The 26,035-nt window shown below is 53.2% G+C and overlaps 2 protein-coding genes across 3 annotated transcripts; one reads left to right on the top strand and one right to left on the bottom strand.

The window, feature by feature from the left end:
- Positions 1–31: 31 nt before the first annotated feature.
- FERMT3 (FERM domain containing kindlin 3) lies at positions 32–23,184 on the top strand. 2 transcript variants are annotated; one of them, XM_003122594.5, is made up of 15 exons: positions 32–178; positions 695–867; positions 4,425–4,658; positions 4,871–4,990; positions 5,091–5,259; positions 5,471–5,573; positions 19,587–19,694; positions 19,825–19,959; positions 20,039–20,088; positions 20,183–20,307; positions 20,531–20,637; positions 20,741–20,974; positions 21,323–21,447; positions 22,250–22,391; positions 22,513–23,184. In XM_003122594.5, exons 2-15 carry the CDS (start codon positions 708–710, stop codon positions 22,690–22,692), a joined length of 1,992 nt encoding a protein of 663 aa, XP_003122642.3. In that variant the 5' UTR covers positions 32–178; positions 695–707; the 3' UTR covers positions 22,693–23,184. The 2 variants fall into 2 exon arrangements, with proteins under 2 accessions (XP_003122642.3, XP_084866920.1); XM_085010794.1 differs by having other exon boundaries at positions 695–2,260; positions 3,400–4,658.
- On the bottom strand, positions 22,997–26,013 carry TRPT1 (tRNA phosphotransferase 1). Its single transcript, NM_001435272.1, is given in 8 exon segments — positions 22,997–23,286; positions 23,662–23,772; positions 23,849–23,905; positions 24,105–24,279; positions 24,370–24,539; positions 25,301–25,382; positions 25,629–25,709; positions 25,870–26,013. Coding segments are annotated over 7 exon segments (759 nt in total). The 5' UTR covers positions 25,701–25,709; positions 25,870–26,013; the 3' UTR covers positions 22,997–23,194.
- Positions 26,014–26,035: the final 22 nt, after the last annotated feature.

The following is a 26,035-nucleotide window of genomic DNA, read 5'->3' as shown; positions in this document are numbered from 1 at the left end:
GGGGAGGGGCTGAGCCCGCCCTGTTCATGATAAGACGCAAGGGCTGCCCTCTGAAGAAAGCTCCAGAGAGAAAGCGGAGGGGAAAGAAGCGAGCAGTGGCCTGCAGGTGTGCGGGCTGAGGCCAGGAGTGGCTCACACCCTGACCCCCCACCAGCAACCCCACCCCCTTGCAGACAAGGTAAGTGGGCGGGAGGCCGGAGGCCCAAAGACCCTTGTCTTCCCCGGCCTCCCGGTGCCCCTCTGCCCAGCGTGCCTCTCTCCATGTGGCAGCCTGGACTTCCCACTGCCCTAGAGAGGCTCCGGCTGGTTTGGGGTGATGGAGCTGAGCTTTGGGCCTGATCCGGACTATTTTCTGACCTGGGTTTACAACCATTTCCAGGGTGGGCAGCTGCCAGTGTGGGCTTGGGGCCGGGCTACGGGCATGGAGCTGAGTCATCTTGAGGGAGCCCCTTCCTCTCTTACCCGCCCTCATCTTCCGTCTGGTACGAAGGGAGAGGGCTGGGTGACGTGGTCGCCGAGGGTCCCTCCAGCTCAACCATCTCCGCTCTGCCTGGAACGACTCGGCCCGTGTCTTGCTGCCGTTGGGGCGTTCTGGCCCGAGGGCTCACTCTCTCCCTCCCGCTTGCCCCGGGGAACCACGGGCGACCTGCCAGGCCCCGGTTGCCCACCCAGCGTCCTGCCCACCCTCCCGCAGAGCCACCGCAGCCATGGCGGGCATGCAGACAGCCACGGGGGACTACATCGACTCGTCCTGGGAGCTGCGGGTGTTCGTCGGAGAAGAGGACCCCGAGGCCGAGTCGGTCACCCTCCGGGTCACAGGGGAGTCGCACATCGGTGGGGTGCTCCTGAAGATTGTGGAGGAGATCAGTGAGTGCCCACGGGTCCCCTGGCACTTCCGGGCCGGCCCTGCTGCGCAGCTCTCGATAACAGAGTCGCAGTGACTCAGGCAGCAGCTTAATCATTTGGTTCCAAAAAAGATATTTCCCCAACTTAACTTCCGCTCCCTCCCGCTGTCTTTCCTTCCTCCCCCTCCAACTGGCTTTGCTAAGACCCCAAGGGGCAGCCCCAGTCCCCCGTTCACCCACTTCTGGGCAGGAGAGGCCTGGCCTTGGGGGTCATTCTGGGGGTCTGAGGGGAGAGCAGAGGGGGCTCTTGGTGACAGGGACTCACTCCCACACCCTCTCCTCAGGCGGAAGCCCTCAGCAGGCTGGTGACAGGCCCAGCCTGGGTGGGAAGGCCCTGCCCCCACAGGAAGTTACAGCAGAGCGGCCTGTGGTATCAGCCTGGAAGGGAGCAGGCCTGGTGATGGGGGCTTCTCATCGCCTTTCTCTGCTGGGAGCGGGGGCGGCCCCTTCCTGGGAGGGCAGCAGGCCCACTCCGATAGCCAGAGCCGGAAGGCAGACCCACCGATAGGCCCAGGCAGCCTGGGTCCCAGGGCCCTTGCCCGTGGGGACAGGTGGATTCCTCAGACCAGCTGATGTGCCCTGCAGAGCCCAGGAGGGAGGTCGGTCAGCTTGTGGACAGCACGGGGCCCCGGGCAGCCCGGCCAGAGGCTGAGGTGGTGTGGGGAGCTTCTAGAAGGCAAGGCCCAAGGAGGCCGTGAAAGCAGAAGTGGAGACTGGCGGGTCCCTCAGGAGGCTGGGCGTCAGATGGAGACTCAGCAGGCCTGGCCTCGTAGGGCAGAGAGAACGAAAACCCGGTTGGCCCTGGGGCATGGCCCACGGCAAAGCAAGAGACCTAAACAAAAAAGCTGGTCAGACCCCACTCTCCATTGCTGCTGGGCCCCCAGGGTCAAGTCCCTCCAGTTCCTGTCCCCTGGCCTGGGATACTGTCCCCATACCTTTTCTCCCACTCCGACATCTCTGAGGCTCAGCCAAGCCGCCTGTGCCAGCTGCTGGCCTGGAACGCAACGGGGCAGGTGAGCCTCCCACTTTAGCCGCCAGCACAGGGCTGAGCATTAGCTGATGCAGAAGGGGAGCCATCCTGGGAGCCTGGAGCCAAGATGGGCCACAGCTAGCCCAGGACAGAGAGACTTCCCAAGAGAGGCTGCTTAATATGCGTCCTGAGAGGAAGCTGCAGCAAAGAGGAGCCCCGCCAGTTTGGGGGCAGAGCTGAGGTCCAAATTGGGGCCCCTAGGCCAGGGGGGGACTCCTGGAGTGTCACAAGAAACAAGGCTGGCGTGACCACCATAAGGCATTTTAGATTCCATCCTGGGGAGTTCCTGTTGTGGCTCAGTGGGTTAAGAACCTGATATGTGTCGGCGAGGATGCAATCCCTGGCCTTGCTTGGTGGATTAAGCATCTGGGGCATTGCCACAAGCTTCAGCGTAGCTCCCATATGAGGCTTGGATCTGGTATTGCCGTGATTATGGCATAGGCTTCAGCTGCAGCTCCAATTCAACCCCTAGCCTGGGAACATCCACCTGTGGCCCTAAAAAGAAAAAACAAAAACAAAATGAAAAACAGAAATAGATGCTCCATCCTGGACGTGGAGAGCCGCAGCCAAAGGGTTTCCAGCGAGAGGCTGGGGGCAGGGACACCAGGTCTCCTATGGACGGCAGTGAGGATGGCCAGGCGGTGGGTCTTACCGGCAGGATGAGCACAGACGAAGCGTGCTGGCTGAAAGTGGAAGGAATGATGCTCGGATGTGGAGGGAGAGCTGTAGTCACCCAGCCCCCAGAGGCTGCGGCGGCGGCGTGAGGGGAGGCGGCAGCGCCTCTGTCCAGCGTCCGGCAGAGTGAGGTTAAGAGGACCTGGGGCGCTGGGACTAGGAGTCATCACACTGAAGTCCCAGAGCCTGGCACATGGTCTGGTGAACCAAGGCTGCTGGAATGATTGAAGGCAGCGGCTGGTGGGTTTTTGGCTTGGGGTCTCTCACAGCGAGAAGAGGAAGCTGTGGACCACGTGAGACCCCCCGGAAAGGGGCTGCGGCCAAGGAGGGCGAAGAGGGTTCTCTTACCGAACCAACAGGGAGGGATGGGGGCGGGTCAGGAGAGGTGCCAAAGGGTCAGAAGGAGATGGGCAGTGGGCGCCCCAAAGCCAAGAACAGAGTGAGGGCGCACTGGGGAAGCGCTCAGCATCACTGTCGACCTCAGGGCAGGAGGAGGAGAGAGGCAGGTGGGAGGGCATAGAGCTGAGGGCCTGGGACCACTCCCCTGGCAGGGCTTCCACCCTAGAGGCTCTGCTCAGCCTGTGCCTTTTTTTTTTTTTTTTTTTTTTTTTTGTCTTTTTGTCTTTTGAGGGCCACACCCACAGCATATGGAAGTTCCCAGGCTAGGGGTTGAATTGGTGCTGCAGCTGCTGGCCTACACCACAGTCCCAGCAATGTGGGGTCCCAGCTGTATCTGCATCCTATACCACAGCTCACGGCAACGCCAGACTGTCAACCCACTGAGCAAAGCCAGGGATTGAATCCGCGTCCTCATGGATGCTAGTCGGGTTTGTTAACCACTGAGCCACGACGGGAACTCCCGTCCTGTGTCTTTGTGCTCACCTGGCTCTAGTTCAGGCTCCTGGCAAAAGGATGGAGAGTCGAGGCTGTGGCCTCCATGACTGGCTGCAGGACCCTGAGGTGTTGGCGTTTCTTTCTTTTTTTAGAAAGAGGTTCCCAGGCCAGGGGTTGACTCAGAGCTGTAGCTGCCGGCCTACGCCACAGCAACACCAGATCCGAGCTATGTCTATGACCTATACCACAGCCCCAGGGCAACGCCAGATCCATAACCTGCTGATGGAGGCCAGGGATCGAACCTGCATCCTCATGGATACCAGTTAGATTTGTTTCCCCTGAGCCACGATGGGAACCGCGAGGTGTTCGCCTTTCTAAGCGAATACCCATGCACTGTATAGATGCGGCCGCATGCCTGTCAGACACCACGCCCTCGCCACGTGGCGGCAGGGGCTGCTCGGGCTCCGTTGTTGCTCGTATCTCAGGAACTTAAAAGCTGAAGGCCAGGGAGGGTCTAGCCAGCGTGGCCAAGGTCAGATAATAACCCCTGGATATTTACAGATTCCCTGCTGCAGCAGTGCCCAGCATGCCCCCAGGCCCTGCAATCGCCTCTGCCTCCTGAGCTGGGGGCGGGGTGGCACAGAGGGGCCATGAGGCCAGGAATTGCAGGAGGACATTGCAGGGAGCCCAGTGGGCTGGAGTGTGTGAGGCGGGGGGTGGGACACTGAGATTCTGGGTTGGGGGCTCCCCTGGGAAGGGACTCCCCTCAGCAGCAACTGAGCCTAGAAGGACAAGCAGGGGTACCCAGCAAAGAGCTGTTCTGCCGTGACCCCGCCCTAAGCTGACCCAGCCTAGCCCTGCCCTTGGCCTGGGCAGGGGTGGTGGCGGTCGGCACCTCTGAATCGCAGGCTTGTGCTCCGCGTTGGGGGCAGGGCCCCCAGGGCTGGTGTGGCCCTCACCCTTTGCCTGTGGCCCTGCAGAGCGCAAGCAGGACTGGTCGGACCATGCCATTTGGTGGGAACAGAAAAGGCAGTGGCTGTTGCAGACCCACTGGACACTGGACAAATACGGGATCCTGGCCGACGCCCGCCTCTTCTTCGGGCCTCAGCACCGACCCATCATCCTGCGGCTGCCCAATCGCTGTGCCCTGCGCCTCCGAGCCAGCTTCTCCCAGCCCCTCTTCCAGGCCGTCACTGCCATCTGCCGGCTCCTCAGTGAGTCCCTGGCTGGTCCCCATGCTGCCCCCTGCAAGGGTCTTGCCGGCAGTGGGCCCCTCCCTTTCCAGGCCCAGCATTATCACTGGGTCCTTGCTGAGCTGTCCCTCATCCTGCTGGCTGGGCGGTGACCTGCCCCAAATGGTCCGTGGGTGGGGCGGGAGGTCACAGGCCAGGACCCTGGCCCCCGCTGAGGCCCCAGCTCCCCTCAGGTATCCGGCACCCTGAGGAGCTGTCTCTGCTCCGGGCCCCTGAGAAGAAGGAGAAGAAGAAGAAGGAGAAGGAGAAGGAGGAGGAGGTGTATGACTTGACCAAGGTCGTCCTGGCCGGGGGTGAGCGCAGGCCGGGCAGCTGCGGGGGCAGCCGCAGGGGCAGGGGGCTGGAGGCCTGGGGCCGGGGGCTGGGCCTGGCTGACCCCGATCTGCACTCCAGGTGTGGCACCTGCCTTGTTCCGGGGGATGCCAGCCCACTTCTCAGACAGTGCCCAGACGGAGGCCTGCTACCACATGCTGAGCCGGCCGCAGCCACCGCCAGACCCCCTCCTGCTCCAGCGCCTGCCCCGGCCCGGCTCCCTCTTGGACAAGACCAAGCTCCACAGCAGGTGCGCCTGCCGGGTCTGCTCGTCCCCTGGTGTCTGGGCTCCTGTTCCCAGAGCCCATCCCACCCCTGCCTCTGGCTCACCCCCCATCCATGCCTGTCCCCAGGCCTTTCCTTGTATGTGTGTGCTGGCCCCCAGCCCCCTGCCCAGCCCCCACCCGCCCCGCTGCCCCTGGCTCAGCCCTGACCCCGCCCCTGCCCGTGTTGTGGCCCAGGTGGCTGGACTCGTCGAGGTGCCTCATGCAGCAGGGCATCAAGGCTGGCGACACACTCTGGCTGCGCTTCAAGTACTACAGCTTCTTTGACCTGGACCCCAAGGTGAGCAGGGTCAGGCAGAAGGGGGGCTCTGGGTCAGCAGGACGTGGAGACCTCAGGTCTGGGCTCTGGGGACCTTAGGTATCTGTCTGTCCGTCTGTCCATTTGTCTGTCCACACCCCTGTTTATTACTTCCAACCAACACGGTGCTGAGGCCTGGTCGATGCCAACAGCTGTTTCTCGAGGCCCGTCAGGGAGATAATGACCACAGCTCAGTGTAGACAGTGGTAGGTGTCCTTGGGAAGCCTGCATCTGAGATCAGGGAAGGCTTCCTGGAGGGGGTGGCACTGGGACCTGCAGCATCTAGGGACAGGTGAGGGACAAGGCTTTGCAGGCAGGCACCTGTATGCCCCTCTCCCTCCCTGCCTACTATCTGCACCCCCTTCCGGGCAACTGACAGGTTTTGTGGTCTCAAAAACCTCCAGGCGCACCCTCTACATGTGGCCCCAATTCCCCGCCCCGCTTCACGGCAAAACTTCTAAACGCTCTCATCTACAGAACCCTGGGGCCAGTGTCCTTCCTCCACAAGCTTTCCCGTGGGTACTGCTCGACTCCCTCTCTCTGCCCAGCCAAACCTAGCCTGCAAGGTGCCCGTGCCCTCCATGCCGTCTGTCCCCTGTTCACTGTCCATTTGCCCCCTTCTTCTTTGGCCACTGGGGATCCACACATGCCCAGGGGTCTGCGTCTGCGGTGGCCCTGCCCAGGCTGCTCGGCTCTTCCCGGTGTCTGGGGCCTCAAGGTGTGGCAGGTCCCAGGGGTCCAGCCCCAGCTCCTTCTCTCCCCTGATTCCCCCAGGAAGTTCCAGACTCCTGGATTTAAGTACCGTCTCTATGCTCTTCATGGCACTCAGATCTGTCACCTCGCTCCTCTGAGCCCTAGACCATCTCTGCTCTGGCACCTCAGGCTTCTGCCTGAACCGGACCTCCCGGTTCCCAGTCTGCCCAGCACATCCTCCCACCACGGACTCAGGGCAAGAGCCCTGTACTGACACCATTCTGGAGCCTTCCATTGCTCTCCCATCTCATGCCTCGTTGTGTCCTGCTTGATCCTTCCTTGAACTAAAATCCCAAACCAGCCATTCCTCTCTGTCCGTCTGTCATTCTCCTCCGCCCTTCAGCATCAGCCTCTCTCGTGTGAGTTGCCACAGCCGCTCCAACAGACCTCTCTCCTCCTGGGTCTCCCCAGCCTCCACAGAGCCTCCAGCATGAACCTTTACAAAGGTGCATGAGGTCCTGGCACTCCTGCTTCAAAGGTTCCTGTGGCTGCCCAGGCCCCCATGACCAGGCTGATCAGGCCCCGGGCACTGCCGTGCACCTGCTCCCCCTCCCACTGCCCCCCTCTTCCTCTCCTCCAGAGGGTTGGGCCCTTCTCCCACCTTCCCCTGCCTTCTTTTGGATCGAGTGGTTTTCACGGGTCCATTTATCTCCTTTGTATTTGCTATGCTGCTTTGTACAATTTTTGGTGGATGCTTTAGGGGTTAGAATTCACCTATGCAATTATCATCCAGCAACACGCTGCATCAACTACAGTGTAAGCACCTTACAGTAGGAGCCCTTGTCTTCCTCTCCTGACCTCTGCACTTCACACATCACACGCTCCTCTTCTACGTACGTCAAAGCCCACAAGACACTGTCATCCTTGTGGCTTTTTTATTATGATGGTGGCTGTATTGAGAAATAATTCATTACCATATAATTGGCCAATTTAAAGCATACAACTCAATGGTTTTTAATATATTCACAGAGTTGTGCAACCATCACCCTAAGCAGTTTTTTGTTTCGTTTTTTGTCTTTTTGTCTTTTCTTGGGCCGCTCCCGCAGCATATGGAGAATCCCAGGCTAGGGGTCCAATCGGAGCTATAGCCACTGCCGGCCTACGCCAGAGCCACAGCAACGCGGGATCTGATCTGTGTCTGCAACCTACACCACAGCTCACAGCAATGCCGGATCTTTAACCCACTGAGCAAGGCCAGGGAGCGAACCCGAAACTTCATGGTTCCTAGTCAGATTCGTTTACCACTGAGCCACGATGGGAACTCCCACAAGCAGTTTTAGAACATTTTTGCCATCCCCCAAAGAAACCCCGTACACAGGAACAGCCACTCCCCATTTGTCGCTCACTCCCCAATCTTGGCCCCAGGCATCTACTAATCCCCTTTCTGGCTACAGATGTGCCTGTCCTGGGCATTTCGTGTACATGGAATTGCACAATATGTGGCTTTTTGTGGCTGGCTTCTTCCACTTAGTGTAATGTTTCCAAGGTTCGCTCACGTTGCAGCATGTCAGCGCTTTGTTCCTTTTTATGGCAAAATATTTCATTGTATGTATTTGCCACATTTTATTTTTTCTCCATCCATTAATAGTCATTTGTTTTGCCTCCCATTTGTTGGCTGTTATGAACAAAGCTGCCGTGAATGGTCACATACAAGTTTTTGAGTGAACATGTGTTTTAATTTCTCTTGCATATATTCCTAAGAGTAGAATTTTTTGAGTTGTCATCATGATTATTTTTACTTTAACCAATCCACTGTTTTTTTGTTTCTGTTTTTGTTTTGCTTTTTAGGGCCTCACCCATGGCATATGGAAGTTCCCAGGCTAGGGGATGAGTGGGAGCTACAGCTGCCGGCCTACAACTGCAGCCACAGCAATGCAGGATCTGAGCCGTGTCTGTGACCTACACCACAGCTCATGGCAACACCGGATCCTTAACCCACTGAGCAGGGCCAGGGATCGAATGCACTACCTCATGGTTCCTAGTCGGATTTTTTTCCGCTGCGCCACAATGGGAACTCCAATCCATTATTATTATTTTTTTTAATCAAACTTTTGGTTTTGAGATAACTACAGATTCATAGGCAGCTGTCAGAACTAATAAACACAGATCCCAGATACCTGGGGACTCATGACCCAGTTTCCCCCAGTCAGTATCACAACAAGAACCTTGACATGATACAGTCGGGATACAGAATATTTCCATCAGCCAACTGTCCTGCAAATACATTTCAAAAACATGAAAAACATTCTTTTCTCTCTTCCCACACGCCCACCCTTTCCTGTGCTCTTAATTCCGGGGTATAGATCCGGATTTACAACCGGTATCATTTTCTGCCTGCACGAAGGACTTCCTTTAAACATTGCTTGTTGAGTTGATCTACTGGTGATGAATTCTTTCAGCTTCTGTATGTTTGTAAAAGTCATTATTCTGCCTTTGATCTTGAAAGATACTGTCACTTGCTACAGAGTTCTTGGTTGACAGGTTTTTTTCTTTAAAGATGCTGCCTCACGGTCTCATGGCTTGCACTGCTTCCAGCAGCAGATCTGCTCTCTTTGTTCACCTGTATGGAACGTGTATTTTTTTTTTTTATGGTTTTCTATCACTGGTTTGAAGCAATTTGATGATCATGTGCCCTGGTTTGCTTCAGGTTTCTCATCCGTAGGGTCCATTGAGCCTTTTGAATCTGAGTTTGTTTTCATCAAGTTTGGGAAACATTTGGCCATTATTTTTCAGAGGTTTTTTTCTGCTCCCCCTTTAATGGGATTCCAATTAGACAGCTTAACATCGTCCCCCAGCTCACTGGTGCCCTATCCTGCTTTGTGTTTTTTTCCCCAGTCTTATTTTTCTATATTTCATTTTAGAGAGTTCTACTGCTCTGTCTTCAAGTTTACTAATCTTGTCTTCTCCCGAATCTGATCTGCCATTAATCTCATCCCTAGAAGTCTGACCTTTTAAGTATTTCCCATCTCTTCTTAACATGTTCATGCTGTTCTCTACTTTCTTGAAGTACAGAATATATTTAATGTCACTTTTGAGTTTTTTGGTCTGCTAATTCTATCATGCGTATCATTTCTGGACCTACTTCTATTGACTATTGATCTCCTCACTATGAGTTGCATTTTTGTTTGCTCTCGTGCCTGGTAGGTTTTTTTTTTTTTTTTAATTGAAGTATAGTTGATTTACAACACTGTGTTAATTTCTGCTGTACAGCAAAGTGTTTCAGATAAATAGATAGATAGATATTTCTTTTTGTATTCTTTTTTTTTTTTTTTTTTTTGTTGTTGTTGTTGCTATTTCTTGGGCCGCTCCCGCAGCATATGGAGGTTCCCAGGCTAGGGGTCGAATCAGAGCTGTAGTCACCGGCCTACACCAGAGCCACAGCAACGCGAGATCCGAGCCGCGTCTGCAACCTACACCACAGCTCACGGCAACGCCAGATTGTTAACCCACTGAGCAAGGGCGGGGACCGAACCCGCAACCTCATGGTTCCTAGTCGGATTCGTTAACCACTGCGCCACGATGGGAACTCCTCTTTTTGTATTCTTTTCCATTATGGTTTATCTCAGGGTGTTGAATATAGTTTCCTGTGCTACACAATAGGACCTTGTTGTTTATCCATCCTGTATTGAATAGTTTGCATCTTCTAGTCCCAAACTCCCAATCCTTCCCTTCCACACCTCCCTCCCACTTGGCAACCACAAGTCTGTTCTCTGTGTTTCTTTCTGTTTTGTAGATATGTTCATTTGAGTCATATTTTAGATTCCACATATAAGTGATATCATACAGTATTAATATTTTTATTTATGACTTCCATTACTTAGTATGATAATCTCTAGATCCATCAATGTTGCTGAAAATGCCTGATAATTTTTTTTTTTTTTGGATGCTAGACATTGTGAATTTTATGTTCTTGGGTGCTGGATTTTTTTTCCCCTTTGGTAGTCCTTTAAATACCTTTAAACTTTGAGGATGAAGTTAAGACACTTGGAAATAGTTTGATGCTTCTAAGTCTTGCTTTGAACGTTAATTAATAACAAAATTTATAATAATTAGACCAGATGAAAGCAACTTTTAATCTAGGGCTAATTTACCCTATTACTGGGGTAATAGCTTCCTGAGTATTCTGATGAGACATATATGATGAGGTTTCTCTCATCTGTTTTGGGAATGTGAGCTATTCCCACCATCATGTGAGCTCCGGTCAGTGTTCCACTTGCTGTTTTCTGGTGTTTTCTTCCAACAGCCTTGCATCTTTCCCTTACATGGTATGCTGGTCAGTACCCAGCTAAAAATTCAAGAGGAGCCCTCAGCTGACTTCAATTCAGAGCTTTCTCTCTGTATAGCTCTCTCCTGTCCAGCACTCTGTCCTGTGAATTCCAGCTGCCTTGCCTAGCTACCCCCAATTCTGAAATGCACCTGCTCACCTTGGGGAATATGTCAAACTCTGTTTGGGGTCCTCCTCCATGCTGCGGTCACTCCAGGCAGTAAGATGGGGGCAATCTCATAATTCATTTGTTCCCCTTCTCTTAGGGATCCCTGTTCTATGTGGTCTGTTGTCCACTATCTAAAGCCCATATGGTCTTTATTCTTTTCTTTGTTTTAGAAATTAAATTGCATTTTTAATCCAAGTAATATATGAATAGTCCTGAGAGTAATGACAAAAAATCAGTTCCCTACCCCACCTCTTCTTATCCCAGATTTCTGATCTCTAGAGACTGTAGCTTTGGTTTTTTGGCCACACCCATGGCATGTGAAAGTTCCCAGACCAGGGGTTAAATCCATGCCACAGTAATAATTAGAGCTGCTGCAGTGACAATGCTAGATCTTTAACCCATTTAGCCACCAGGGAACTCCTAACTTTGTAGCCCTTTATTCTAGTGTTTATATCTATATGGCCAGCTTGGATCTTTCCCTTGCATGGTATGCTGGTCAGCACCCAGCTAAAGATTTTTGATTTTTGATTTTTCCATTTCACACATTATCTGTTCACTTTGTATGAAAGATGAAGATTTAGGAGTTCCCGTTGTGGCTCAGTGGTTAACAAATCCAACTAGGAACCATGAGGTTGCAGGTCGGATCCCTGGCCTTGCTCCATGGGTTAGGGATCCGGCGTTGCCGTGAGCTGTGCTGTAGGTTGCAGAGGCGGCTCGGATCTCATGTTGCTGTGGCTCTGGCATAGGCCGGTGGCTACAGCTCCAATTAGACCCCTAGCCTGGGAACCTCCATATGCTGCGGGAGCGGCCCTAGAAAAGACAAAAAGACAAAAAGACAAAAAAAAGAGATTTAGCTGTCTTTTTTTGGGAGGAGCCATGCCTGTGGCAAGCAGAAGTTCCTGGGGCAGGGATCAAACCCAGCTGTGACCTAAGCCACAGCAATGACAACTTCAGATCCTTAACCTGCTGCACCACCAGGGAACCCCTACAACACACACATCTCTGCATAATTTCCAATTGAGTTATGTTATAGATTTTTGTTAAAAACATCATGATTGTGGCTATAAATAGTAACACATATAAATAGCATTCTTAGCTAAGCCACAGAGTATCTATCTATACTTCCTTTCTTGGTCAAATTTTTTCTTTAAAAACTTTTTTTTCTAATACAGAAACTTCATTGGTCAAATTTTTCTTGGAGTTCATAAATGTTATATTTTTATTTATTTTCTATTAATTGTCTGTGTACAATTAGAAGAGAGACCCCAAAACGCTATCTGGACACTCTCTGTGAGTCTGTGCCTTGTCATGGGGGATCTTGACAGTTATGAGGTGGGATGTTCCATGACCAAGCCCCTCCAACACTGCAACCCAAACACAATGCCCCTTTCAAAATGATTGATTACTGGAGTTCCCGCCATGGCATAGTGGAAACAAATCCGACTGGGAACCATGGGGTGGCAGGTTCGATCCCTGGCCTCACTCAGTGGGTTAAGGATCCGGTGTTGCCCTGAGCTGTAGTGTAGGTCGCAGACGCAGCTCAGATCTGGTGCTGCTGTGGCTGTGGTGTAGGCTGGCAGTTACAGCTCCAGTTCAACCCTAGCCTGGGAATCTCCATATGCTGTGGGTGCGGCCCTAAAAAAGCCAAAAAAAAAAAAAAAAAGATTGATTACTTTAGGATATCAGTCAGTGTGATCTTCTGGTCAGAACCATGGAATGGTGGCAGTCTAGACCCACTGCTTGATGTTTGTCCTAGAATTTCTCTTCCAGATTTCCTAGGAATTCCTGTGTTGGACTTCTTGATTCCTGGATCTCTCCAGTTCCTTTTTCTTTTTCTTTTCTTTTCTTTTTATTCTTTTTGGCTGTGCCTATGGCATGTGGAAGTTCTCAGGCCAAGGACTGAACCTGTGCCACAGCAGTGACTGAGCCACTGCAGTGACAATGCCAGATCCTTAACCCACTGTGTCACCAGGGAACTCCTTTGAGTTCCTTTCTCTTGACTGACTCCTTCATTTTGGTGGAGCATGTATTTTGATAACTTCCCCTAGATGGTAAAATAGTAACAGCTTCCCCTAAATGGTTCGAAATCCTGTTTGTTTGAAAAGGTCCCTGTTCTACACTCACTGGCATGATAGTTTGGCTAGTTATAGAATTCTGGGTTTGAAACGGTTTCCTGCCAAATTGTGAAACCATCTTCCCGCCGCCCTCTAGTTTCCAGTGTTGCTGAGGAGTCTGATGGAATTTTTATTTTCAGTCCTTCCTTGTGACACTTTTTTCTTGGAGGGGGAAGGGAGGCACTGGAAGCTTTTAAGAATCTTCTCTTTATCTCTTGGTGTTTAAAAATCTCTCGTTTCCCTGATTGCAGTGGCTCAGGTCACTGGGGTGTGAGTTTGATCTCTTGCCCAGCACAGTGGGTTAAAAGATCTGGTGTTGCCACAGCTGCAGGGTAAGTCACAGCTATGGCTCAGATTCAACCCCTGACCCAGGAACTTCCATATGCCATGGGTGTGGCCATAAAGAAACTCTCCTGGTAGCCTAATGGTTAAGGATTTGGCATTGTCTTTGCTGTGGCTTGGGTTTGCTCCCTGGCCTGGAAATTTCTGCATGCCGATTAAAAAAAAAAAAAAAAATCTCTCAATAGCAAGTTCATTGGTGGTCAAGTGGTTAGGATTCAGTGCTTTCACTGCTGCGGCCTGAGTTCATTCCCTAGTCTGGGAACTGAGATCCCGCATCAAGTTGCTGCATGTCACAGCAAAAACAAACACAAACAAACAAGCAAACAAACAGAAAAACTCTCAATAGTATGTCCTAGTATGAATCTTTCTTCACTGATTGTCCTACACACTTGCTGAGACCTTCAAATCAGAAAGCTGGGTCCTCCAGTTCTGGAAGAATGTTCTCTACCATCTCTGTAATAATTTCCTCCCCTCCATCTTCTGGTTTTCTTTTCTGGAACTTAGTAGATATTCGATCTCCTGGATTAATTTTTTTAAAGAAAAAATTAGACATATATATATATATTCTATAATATATACATATATGATGTTTGTTGTCTTTTTTGTTGTACTTTCTGGGGTGTTCCTTGACATCTTCCAAATAATCTAGTGAATTTTTAATTTCTGCAATGCTCTTTTTATTTTTATTTAATTTTGTTTTTTTTTTTTTTTCTTTTTTCTTTTCCTTTTCTTTTCTCTTTTTTTTTTTTCAGGGCTGCACTCATGGCATGTGGAAGTTTCTAGGCTAAGGGTCCAATCAGTGCTGTAGCCGCCAGCCTACACCACAGCCACAGCAATGCCAGATCTGAGCTGCCTCTGTGACCTTCAGCAGAGCTCAGAGTAACGTCGAATCCTTAACCCACTGAGCAAGGCCTAAAACTGGATTGTGGTGATGATGGTTACCTAACTGTATAAATGAACTAGTCAAGTTCATTTCAGCTGAGCCACAACAGGAACTCCTGCAACTATCTTTTTAAATTCTAAGAGCTCTTATTTCCTGAGTATGTGTTTTTGTTTTGTTTTGTTATTTAGCGTAACATACATTTAGAAATAGTCATAAGTGGGAGTTCCCATTGTGGCGCAGTGGTTAAGGAATCTGACTAGGAACCATGAGGTTGTGGGTTCGATCCCTGGCCTTGCTCGGTGGGTTAAGGATCCGGTGTTGCCGTGAGCTGTGGTGTAGGTTGCAGACACAGCTCGGATCCTGCATTGCTGTGGCTGTGGCATAGGCTGGTGGCTACAGCTCCGATTGGACCCCTAGCCTGGGAATCTCTATATGCTGTGCGGGAGCGGCCCTAGAAAAGGCAAAAAGACAAAAATAAATAAATAAATAAAATGAGAAATAATCATAAGTGTAAACAACATATCAAGCAACAGAACTTTCTCAGCCTTCAAAAGCCAAGCAGTATCTCCTACAGGGAGAACCACTAATGTTACGGCCAACACCATAGATTCATTTTGCCTGTATTTGAAATCTGCACAAATGAAATCACACAGTCTAGACTCTTTTGTGTCTGGCTTCTTTCACGCAGCATGGTGCTCGTATGATTCATCCATGTGGCATGGAGTGGTAGCATATTCTTTCTCATGGTTTGAAGTATTCCGTGATGTCAATTTACCACAATTAATTTTCCAACCTGTTATTGACAGGCATTGTATAATTTTCAGAGTAGGCTACTACGCTCTGACCCTCCCAGGAAATATCTTCTGGCAAACATATGTAACATGTTTCTGTAGGGAATGTACCCAGAGGAGGAAGTGCTGGTTTGTGAGGTAGGTGATGGTTTAGCTGTAGTAAATAACTGTTAAACAGATTTCCACAGTGGCAGTACCAATTTACACCCCCATCAGCAGTATATGAGAGTTTCTGTTGTTCCCTTTTTCAGCGCATGGTATTTCCTATCTTTTCCCTTGCAGCCGTTTTGGTAGGTGTGTAATGGCATTTCATGTGGTATTTTGTTTTTTCAAGTGGCTTTACTGAGCTGTAACTTACATACTATAAAAGCCAGCAGTTTATTTTAAATAAATTTATACAGGTAGGTAACCATCACCACCACAATCCAGTTTTAGAACTTTTCCATCACCCCAGAAAGTTCGCTAGTGCCCATTTGCACTCATGCCTCCTCCCACCCCACAAACCCAGACAACCCCTGCTGTGCTTTTTATGTGGCTTTAATTTACATACCCCTGATGACCAATCAAGTTGAGAACTTTTTCATACGGCTATTAGCCATTTGGACATCCTCTTTTGTGAGGTTTCTGTTCAACTGTTTGCCAGTTTTGTTTTTTATTTTTTGGGGTTTTTAAATTTTTTTTTTATTTTTGTCTTTTTGCTTTTTTTTTTTTTTTTTTTTTTTTTTTTTTGTCTTTTTGCCATTTTCTTGGGCTGCTCTCACAGCATATGGAGGTTCCCAGGCTAGGGATCGAATCGGAGCTGTAGCCACCGGCCTACACCAGAGCCACAGCAACGCAGGATCCGAGCCGTGTCTGCAACCTACACCACAGCTCATGGCAACGCCGGATCCTTAACCCACTGAGCAAGGCCAGGGACTGAACCTGCAACCTCATGGTTCCTAGTCGGGTTCGTTAACCACTGCGCCACAACGGGAACTCCTCTTTTTGCTTTTTTTTTTTCCTAGGGCCACACCTGCGGCATATGGAGGTTCCCAGGCTAGGGGTCTAATCAGAGCCACCGGCCTACACCACAGCCACAGCAACGCTGGATCCTTAACCCACTGAGCAAGACCAGGGATCGAACCCGAAACCTCGTGGTTCCTAGTCGGATTCATTAACCACTGAGCCACGACGGGAACTCCTGTTGCCAGTTTTTATATTGAGTTGCTTGTCTTTTTCATATCGCTGTGTAGGAGTTCTTGATATATTCTGTATTTGAGTACTTTGACAGATAAATATATTGTGGAAATATTTGCCCATTCTATGCTTTGCCTTTTTATTCTCTTAAGGGTTTATTTTGACAAGAAGTTCCTAATTTTAGAGTTCCCTTCGTGGCGCAGTGGTTAATGAATCCAACTAGGAACCATGAGGTTTTGGGTTCGATCCCTGGCCTTGCTCAGTGGGTTAACGATCCGGCGTTGCTGTGAGCTGTGGTGTAGGTTGCAGATGCGGCTCAGATCCTGCGTTGCTGTGGCTCTGGCGTAGGCCAGTGGCTACAGCTCCGATTCGACCCTTAGCCTGGGAACCTCCATATGACGAGGGAGCGGCCCAAGAAATAGCAAAAAGACAAAAAAAAAAAACCAACAACTGTGGTGTAGGTCAGAGGATGTGGCTCAGATCTGGCATTGCTGTAGCTGTGGTGTAGGCCAGCAGCTGCAGCTCCAATTGACTCCCTCGCCTGGGAAATGCCATATGCTGCAGGTATAGTCCTAAAAAAAAAATTCCTAATTTCAATGTAATCTGATTCATATTTTTTCTTTTATGATTAATAGCTTTTGCATCCTGCTTAAGAAATCTTTTATTCTAAGATCACGCAGATGTAGTCCTATTTTTCCTCTAAATATTTTCCTGTTTTAAATTTCATATTTAGATCTGCAACCCATCTGGAATCGATATTTTTGTATGTTATGTGAGATAGGGGTACAAACACTTTTTCTACCGTATACAGTTGACCCAGTTCCATTACGGAAAGAGCATCTTTCCCCAGCGATGGCAAGGTCACCTGTGTCCTAAGTCAGGTGATCAGATCATACGTGTGTGTCTCTCTCTCTCTCTCCGATTCCATTGATCAGTTTGTCTCTCTTTGTCAAGGCCATGCTGTCGTAATTACTATAACTTTATAATTACATTCCTTTAAAAAATAGCATCCTGTTCCTGGGAGTTCCTGCTGTGGCGCAGTGGGTTAATGATCCAGCAGTGCTTCTGTAGCGGCATGGGTTCAATCCCCAGCCCAAGACAAGGGGTTAAAGATTTGGCATTGCCTCTGTTGTGACATAGGTCATGGGTCACAGCTGCAGCGTGGATCAGTCCCTGGCCTGGGAACTCTGTAACCCGCTGAGCCACAATGGGAACTCCTGACCAGGAACTTCCATATGCCAAGGGTGCGGCCAAATAAGAAAAAAAATATAGCATCCTGTTCTTGTTTTATGAGTGCAGTATTTTGTCTCTGTAAGGATTTTAACATATTTGATTTTTTTCCCCTTCTCCCTACATTGTCTTTATTTTTCCCCAACTCTTTTTCCCTGTCTGACTTGGTCTCTACAGTTTCACACCAGCAGTTTTCTTTAAATGTGGGTAATTGATGGAGTTCCTGTTGTGGCTCAGTGGTAACAAACCCGACTAGTATCCATGAGAACGTGGGTTTGATCCCAGCCTTGCTCAGTGGGCAAGGATCTGGATTGCTGTGAGCTGTGCTGTAGGTCAAAGACACAGCTCGGATCCTGTGTTGCTGTGGCTGTGGTGTAGACAGGCAACTGTAGCTCCATTTGACCCCCAGCCTGGGAATGTCCATATGCCATGAGTATGGCCCTAAAAAAAAAAAAAAAAACAGTGGACAATCTTTGCCTGTCCTTTTGTATTTTGACACAAGTTTCTAAGAAGCCAATTGGAAACCCTAGGTGGATGAATGGGGCTTGGCATTCTGGGGGTCTCCTGCAGGGGTGGGGCAAGGATGCCACTCTTTTGTGGGGGTTTCTCTTTGGCTTCTCAGCAGTGACCCCTCTGCTCTCCTGAGTCGGGGATAGAAGGCTCACGCCAAAGTCTTTGCTGACAAGTGGGGAAGGACTGGGGAAGTGTCACCTTTCAAAATGCCAACTTTCTCTTAATTCAGCAGCTTTCAGTATAGTGCACCCCACCCAGCTGTGCCTGGAGTACCAAATGCAGGGGTACCTCTGGCTCAGCATCTCCAGAGAGTAAATCTCTGGCTTCCACTAGGTGCCAGCTTGCTGTCACTGGCTGCGGGGAGTGGGGAGGGACCTGCTCCATTTACAGACTTTAAAAAAAAAATGTTTTATTGCCACACTTGTGGCATATGGAAGTTCCCAGGCCTGGGACTGTACCTGAACCTCCACAGCAACCTGAGTCGCTGCAGATTCTTAACCCACTGTGCCACAGCAGGAACTCCCATTTATAGACTTGCGAGGGTTCTCGTTTCCGCCCCCACTCCCCTCCCAGAAGACCCCAGGCTGAAGCCTGCCTGCTACGCGAATTGGATGCCTTTGTTCAGATCTTAGTTCTTTCTGCTGTTTGCTTTCTGATACTTTCAAAACTTGTTAGTGCCTTTGCCATAGAACAAGCGAGGGAAAAGGGTGTGAGATCCCAGCTCACCTTCCCTGCAACTCAGGGCCCATCCAGGCATTTGCTTTCTGTCTTCCAAAATTTTGTTGCCATCTCTCACCTGCTGTAGTCGCCTCTCTCTTCTTTGTGCTTTTGGCTTTATCCTTTTTATGCTGTTGCTATCCATTTTGGTGAGTTTCAGAGCGAGCATGGGCTTGGTCTTCCGTGGGTAACCGGGATCCCCCTGTGAGCTCCCTGTCCCTTCTCTCTGGAATGTTCTTCCATCACTTTTCTCTTCAGTGGCTTGTTGTCATCCCTCAGGTCTCAGCACCGCATGTCACCTCCTTCAAGGAAGCCTTCCCTGAATGCTTGCTCCTGCAGCGCAGTCCCCCCCTCCCACCCCAATCCCATTCTCTCTCATCACCACAGAACTGCTGAGGTTCTTATCTGAGGGTACGAGTGAGCCGCCCTTTGGAATCTATTTCCTTTACAGCTTTTTTTTTTTTTTTTTTTTGTCTTTTTAGCACTGCACCTTCAGCATACAGAAGTTCCCAGGCTAGGGGGTGAATCAGAGCTGTAGCTGTGGCCTACACCACAGCCACAGCAACACAGGATCTGAGCCGCATCTGCCCACCTACACCATAGCTCACGGCAATGCCAGATCCTTAACCCACTGAGCGAGGCCAGGGATCGAACCTACGTTCTCATGGATGCTAGGCAGATTCGTTTCCACTGAGCCATGATGGAATTCCCTGTTTCCTTTATAGCTTTGATGGTACTCTTGAATCACTTATTGATTGATTTACTCAGTCCCCCTTGTCCCTTCAGCAGCTGGCAGGGCCAGGGCACATAGTGGACAAATACTATCTGCACAAAAAGGTTTAGAGAGAAGAGGCTGCCACGGGCCTAGGCAGATGGGCTGGCAGGCTGGGGTTGGGTCTGCTCCCTGTGTAGTAGGGCCACTAACTGAGCTTGCACAACACGGAGGGCATGGCTCAGGCCTAAGGCTCGCAGGAGCTTGGCATGTGGGATGCCCAGGGCAGTTGGCATCCAACCAACCCAGCCTCCCCCTCCCTCTGCTCCAGACTGACCCAGTGCGGCTGACCCAGCTGTACGAGCAGGCTCGGTGGGACCTGCTGCTGGAGGAGATCGACTGTACCGAGGAGGAGATGATGGTGTTTGCAGCCCTGCAGGTGCCTGGCAGGCCTGGGGGCTCCGGGTGGCTCAGTGCGGGCCAGGCCCAGGGCGGACAGGGTCTTCCATCTCCGGGGAAGCCAGGCTAAGGGCACTGCAGGGCTAAGGGTGCCATGTGCCCCCACCCAGTACCACATCAACAAGCTGTCCCAGAGCGGGGAGGTGGACGAACCGGCCAGCACAGACCAGGGGCTGGATGACCTGGATGCAGCTCTGAGCAACCTGGAGGTGAAGCTAGAGGGATCGGCGCCCTCGGACGTGCTGGTGAGGAGGGGCTCCAGCAGGGGCTGCGGGCAGGCTCCATCGCAGGGGCCGGCCCCGCTCTGACTCCCCTCCTCCTCAGGACAGCCTCACCACCATCCCAGAACTCCGCGACCATCTCCGGATCTTCCGGTGAGTCTGGGCCCAGAGGTGGCAGCCCTGCCGGGGGGGCCCGGTGCGGAGAGAGGACAGGACAGGTGCCACAAAGCTCCCGCCTCACCCTCAGGCCCCGGAAGCTGACCCTGAAGGGGTACCGCCAGCACTGGGTGGTGTTCAAGGAGACCACGCTGTCCTACTACAAGAGCCAGGACGAGGCCCCCGGGGACCCCATTCAGCAGCTCAACCTCAAGGGTGAGTGAGGGTGGCCGGGCCAGGAGAGGGACAGGCCAGGGGCTGGCTCGGGGCTTAGCTGGACGACCCATGGGCTGGCCAGGTGAATGTTTTCACTTGTCTCCTCCTGGGGACCCACGACAATGCCCTCTAGCCCGAGGCCGCTGTGTGGGGCTGGCATTCATCTAGGGCCCTCCTGGCAGGGCTCCCTTCCCTGGCCTCCTAGCCCACATTCTTCCTCTAGGCTGTGAAGTGGTCCCTGATGTCAACGTCTCAGCCCAGAAGTTCTGCATCAAACTCCTGGTACCCTCCCCTGAGGGCATGAGTGAGATCTACCTGCGGTGCCAGGATGTGAGTGGGAGCCGGACAGGGGCCCAGGCCAGGCTAAGGCAGGGATGGGGCTGGGCCAGGGCTGACCAGCTGCTCACCTCTCTCCTCATCCCGCCCACTGCAGGAGCAGCAGTATGCCCGCTGGATGGCCGGCTGCCGACTGGCCTCCAAGGGCCGCACCATGGCCGACAGCAGCTACTCCAGCGAGGTGCAGGCCATCCTAGCCTTCCTCAGCCTGCAGCGGACAGGCGGCGGGGGCTCAGGCAACAACCCTCAGGGCCCTGATGCCTCCACCGAGGGCCTCAACCCCTATGGCCTTGTCGCCCCCCGCTTCCAGCGCAAGTTCAAGGCCAAGCAGGTGCCGGAGGGCGTGGGTAGTGGGAATGACCAGAGGGTTTAACCAGCCACCCTTGGCCCCTGGGTCTCCAGAGCCTTCCTCTGGAAAGGCACATGTTCGCTGGCTCCTTCTCCCACCTGGGTCCCTGAGACGGAGCACGCTGGTCCCCACCCTCTGGGAGGACTCACGGTCCAGCTGCCCACGTGCCCCTCAGGGCCCAGCCCAGCTCAGATTTGCCGAACCGTGAGAGGGTGCACTCGGGCTGCTGCACACCGGGCACTGCCCCTGTCCCAGCATCCTGTCTCCCTGATGGGGACAGGCACAGGGTCTTAGGGACCTTGGCAGCTCCTCACCAGCGTGGTCCCACAGCTCACCCCCCGGATCCTGGAAGCCCACCAGAACGTGGCCCAACTCTCGCTGTCTGAGGCCCAGCTGCGCTTCATCCAGGCCTGGCAGTCCTTGCCCGACTTCGGCATCTCCTACGTCGTGGTCAGGTACGAGCCCCTCCCCAGCCCGTCTGCCAAGCGCCAATTAGGCGCTCACCTGCTGTCTGGGGGGCGGCACCAGAAGCCTTCCTTCCGGTCCCCTGCGCCTGACCGACGGCACCCCAAGTGCACCCCCTCCATCCTGCACCTGCACAGCAAACACAAGAGAAAGTAATCAGGCCGGGAGAGCAGGAGACCCAGCCCCCCGGCCCAGCTCTGCCACAGGCAGTTCCCTCAATATGCCGGGGATAGCTGGTCTGTAGGACAGGACTAACGGTGTCTGCTGTGACCGGGAGTGCCCCCTCTGACTGCCCATTTTCTAAGCCTGCAAGTATATGACCGAACGGATGACAACGCTACCAAAAAAATGGCTCTTTATTTATTTGCCTTTTCTAGGGCCGCACCCGCAGCATATGGAGGTTCCAAGGCTAGGGGTCGAATCCGAGCTGTTGCTGCTGGCCTGCACCACAGCCACAGCAACGCCAGATCCAAGCCGTGTCTGTGATCTACACCACAGCTCACGGCAACGCTGGATCCGTAACCCACTGAGCGAGGCCAGGGATCGAACCCGCAACCTCATGGTTCCTAGTCGGATTCGTTAACCACTGAGAAAAGTGGCTCTTTAAAGGCATTTGCCCCATGCTGCTAAATGCCGTCATCGCGATTGTCCATTAACCTCCGCTGTTCAGATGAGGAAATGGAGAACCTAAGTGACTTACTTGCAAGCTTGCTCCCTAGGGCCACTGTCTGGGCAGACACTGGGGCCATGCAGGATTGGGGCCCCGGCTCACTCTCTCCCCTTGGGCTCCAGGTTCAAGGGCAGCCGGAAAGACGAGATCCTGGGCATTGCCAACAATCGACTGATCCGCATTGACCTGGCCGTGGGGGACGTGGTCAAGACCTGGCGCTTCAGCAACATGCGCCAGTGGAACGTCAACTGGGACATCCGGCAGGTGGGCCCGGAGTGAAGGAGGATGGGGGCAGGGACACAGGGCTGGGCCAGACCCAGCCAGGCAGGGTGGGGGCTGCTCCCTGATCCCACCCCCACCAGCCCTCCGATCACCCGCCCTGCAGGTGGCCATCGAGTTTGACGAGCACATCAACGTGGCTTTCAGCTGTGTGTCTGCCAGCTGCCGCACCGTGCACGAGTACATCGGAGGCTACATCTTTCTGTCAACGCGGGAGCGGGCCCGCGGGGAGGAGCTGGACGAGGACCTCTTCCTGCAGCTCACAGGAGGTCACGAGGCCTTCTGAAGCCCGTCATACTGCCCCTGCCCTGCTCACCACCTGCCACTAAGCCCACACCCATAGGGACTCACCACCCACGCCCTCTCCAGACATGCACCGAGCTGGGCACATTCACCCACTGTCACTGGCCTTGTGCAGATCAGGGACCCAGCTGGGCCAGACTCTGCCAGCCCCCAGGCTAGGGAGGGTGGGCCCTGAGCTTGCACAGCACCCGCCCTTCCCTTGTCCAAGTGGCCAAGACCAACACCCTTGACCAGGCTGTGGTCCCTGAGCACACAAGGAAGGCTGGCTGCAGCTACAGGAGAATGACTCATAGTTTCAAACTGGAGTTTCTTTTTTGTTGTCTTTTTACATTTTTAAAAAATAAATATTTGAGGAGTTCCCTGTTGGCCGAGGGGATAGGATCTGGCATTGTCACAGCTGTGGCTTGGGTCACTGCTGTGGTGGGGTTCGAGCCCTGGCCCAGGAACTTCCGCATGCCATGGGCATGGCCAAAAAGAATCTTTTTTTATTGTGGGGTTGTCCTTCTTCCTCTGGAGCTGTGCTTGGGGCCATGCTGACACTCTGTCTCTCCATTACCAGCCAAGGAGAGGGGCTTTCCTGAGAGAGAGACAAGAGCTGGTTAGAGAAGGGGACCTGAGTCAGCCTGAGGTTGGGAGCTGGGCAAAGGTGAGGGCAGAAGTTCCCGTCATGGCACAGTGGTTAACGAATCCGACTAGGAACCATGAGGTTGCGGGTTCGGTCCCTGGCCTTGCTCAGTGGGTTAACAATCTGGCACTGCCGTGAGCTGTGGTGTAGGTTGCAGATGCGGCTCGGATCCCGTGTTGCTGTGGCTCTGGCGTAGGCTGGTGGCTACAGCTCCGATTCAACCCCTAGCCTGGGAACCTCCATATGCCACGAGAGCGGCCCAAGAAATAGCAAAAAGACAAAAAAAAAAAAAAAAAAAAAGAACTGGGGTAGGGTGGTGGTTCTTACGGGTAGGGCGCAGCTGCAGGGCCTCCTTGAAGTATTTGGGAAGCAAGACGCCATCAGTGTTCCCTGGAGTCAGGATCACCCCATTGGCAGAGCGGAAGAAGGGGATTCCATCTGCAGACAGAGCCAGAGATGTGACTCAGTGCCCTCTCTGAAGGCCCGGGGCGGTCCCTGCTGTGCCCAGACTCACCTGCCAGGGCCTGGGGCCCGTTGATGAACACAGCCACTTCACAGTTGGGCCTCATGCCTGAGGAGACAACGAGCTGGGGCCTGGGGCGTCTGGGTTACAGTTATCCAACCTGGGCAGGCCGGGACCTGGGCTCTCTGCGAGGAGGGGGCTGCTCCTGCCAGCAGGGTAGGGGCTGGCCCTGGACAAGAGAGGCCATGACCCTTGGAGGAGGACCAGGGAGGACAGAGTGGGCGGGAGTAGCTGGGGGGGCACTGACCACTGATGACGCCAGGGTCCCCAGGCAGTCCCGGGGCCAGGTGGATGTGCGTCCTTCCCTGGCGGGACAGGCCCTTGAGCAGGATGGATGGCCAGTGCCGCCAGAATGTGCCGTGGACGAGCATCAGAGGCAGGGCCTGCGGGGTCTCCAGGGGGATCAGCTCCAACGCAGGTACCTGAGGTGGACGAGGGAGTGGGCTGCCGTGAGACCCCCCTCACCGTCAGGGGTCCCGCGTAGCTCTCCCCCTTGTCCCCTCAGTCCCCACCTGCAAGGAGTGACCCTGATTGGCCCGGATGAGAGGGCCCGTGCTGGGGTCCCCCGGCTGCAGGGTGAACCGCTGCTTCTCGTTGGTGTCCACCACGCGCTGCACATCCTCAGCTGAGAAGCTGCGGAACTGAGGCAGCTGCAGGAGGGCGCCCAGAGGCACAAAACCATCTGTGGGCAGGCAGGTGGTTAGGGGCTGAACTTGCTTCGGGCTGGGCCGGAGTTACCGGGGGAGCCACAGGCAACTGGAACAGAGCCTGTTTATCCTTTAGAAAGGCTCCCCTTCTGGGGCGTCAGTTTTCTCAGACTCCATGGGAACAGGATCTAGCTCATGGAGGGTCATAGAAATAGTGACCCCCCCCCACCTTTTTTCTGGGTTGCACCTGCTGCATATGGAAGTTCCCAAGCTAGGGGTTGAATCGGAGCTGTAGCTGCCAGCCTATACCAGATCTGAGCAACGCCAGATCTGAGCCGCATCTAGGACCTACACCACAGCTCGCAGCAACACCAGATCCTTAATCCATTGAGCGAGGACATGGATCAAATCCACATCTTCATGGATACTAGTGGGGTTTGTTTCCACTGAGCCACAATGGGAACTCCTAAAGTGACCCTTTTTTGGCAGTGTCCAGCTCAGAGTGGACACTCAATAAACATCAGTTGTCCCAACACCCCCCCAGTGGCCACTCCTGGGATAAGCGTTTATTGGGCCACTGCACGGGAGGTATCACCAGGCCTGGCCCAGACAGAGGCCCACTCCAGCCCGCCCTGGACAGGACACTGGACTGTGGCCTCGGTCTTCCCTGTCCATGGGAGGGACGCACCTTCCGTGTCATCCCCAAAGGACTGTGGTGGGAGCCATGGGAGAGGGCAGTCACACTGCTCCCTGGGCCCAGCCTCCCCTCGGCCCAGCCTCTAAGATGCTCACTTACCGGCCCCCATGGGAAGCCCCAGCTTCAGGGCCCCGTGGCGCAGGGCATAGGACAGAGCCTTGGACAGTTGTACATCTCGGTCCTGAAAGAGCCCAGAGGTGGCCCCTAGTCCCTGTGGGGATCCTGCCCTGCTGCTCACCCTGAACCCTGAGTGACCCCCTGCAGAGGGAGACCAGAGCGGTTGGAGTCCCTGTGCTCCTTGGGAACAGCACGACCCTTCAGCCCTGACTCCCCCGCCACCAGCATTTCCCAGGGAACAGGCTTCAGAGTCCCCTCTCCCCTGCCCTCCCACACTGGGAGCAGGGGTGAGGGTGGAGAGGGGGGGCACCTGTTCCCGGGGTCTGTGAGCCCTTCTACCCCTGGGCCCTGCTGCTTCCTGCCTCCTTCCTCCAGAGTTCATGGCCAAGTCCTGTGAAGAGCAGTAACATGTGAAGACTCCCCATGTCCCCACGCTGCCCATAAACTCACAAAGCCTCAGGACTTGAGAGCTGGGAGAGGGCTGCTCAGATCACTAAATTCACTTCCCACCCCGAACTCCCAGGTGCTGAGGCCCAGCAGACAAGACTTGCCCAAGGTCACACTGTGTCAGCCACGGGCTCCAGGCTCGCGGGCCTGCCCCGCACGGCGGGTCTGGGGAAGGGGCTGGCATCCAGGGTAAAGGGGCGGAAGCGTCTAGGCCAGCCAGGACAGACAGACTCGGGACGGACAGGAAGGCTCACCGACTGCGAGGGCCCG

Source organism: Sus scrofa, chromosome 2 (genome assembly GCF_054392235.1).
Source record: "Sus scrofa isolate SSC_HxYL_T2T_F1_AM1 chromosome 2, Sscrofa_HxYL_maternal_Yorkshire_Landrace_v2.0, whole genome shotgun sequence".
NCBI classification, from domain to species: domain Eukaryota; kingdom Metazoa; phylum Chordata; class Mammalia; order Artiodactyla; family Suidae; genus Sus; species Sus scrofa.
Note: the sequence above shows the minus strand (reverse complement) of the source record. Positions and strands in the feature narration are given on the sequence as shown.

Bases quoted from the DNA above. Each gene is read 5' to 3' on its own strand.
- FERMT3 (XM_003122594.5), top strand. From the start codon at position 708: ATGGCGGGCATGCAGACAGCCACGGGGGACTACATCGACTCGTCCTGG. The intron at 19,960-20,038 runs GTGAGGAGGGGC...CCTCCTCCTCAG, and splicing joins CGGCGCCCTCGGACGTGCTG to GACAGCCTCACCACCATCCC. The intron at 22,392-22,512 runs GTGGGCCCGGAG...CCCGCCCTGCAG, and splicing joins TCAACTGGGACATCCGGCAG to GTGGCCATCGAGTTTGACGA.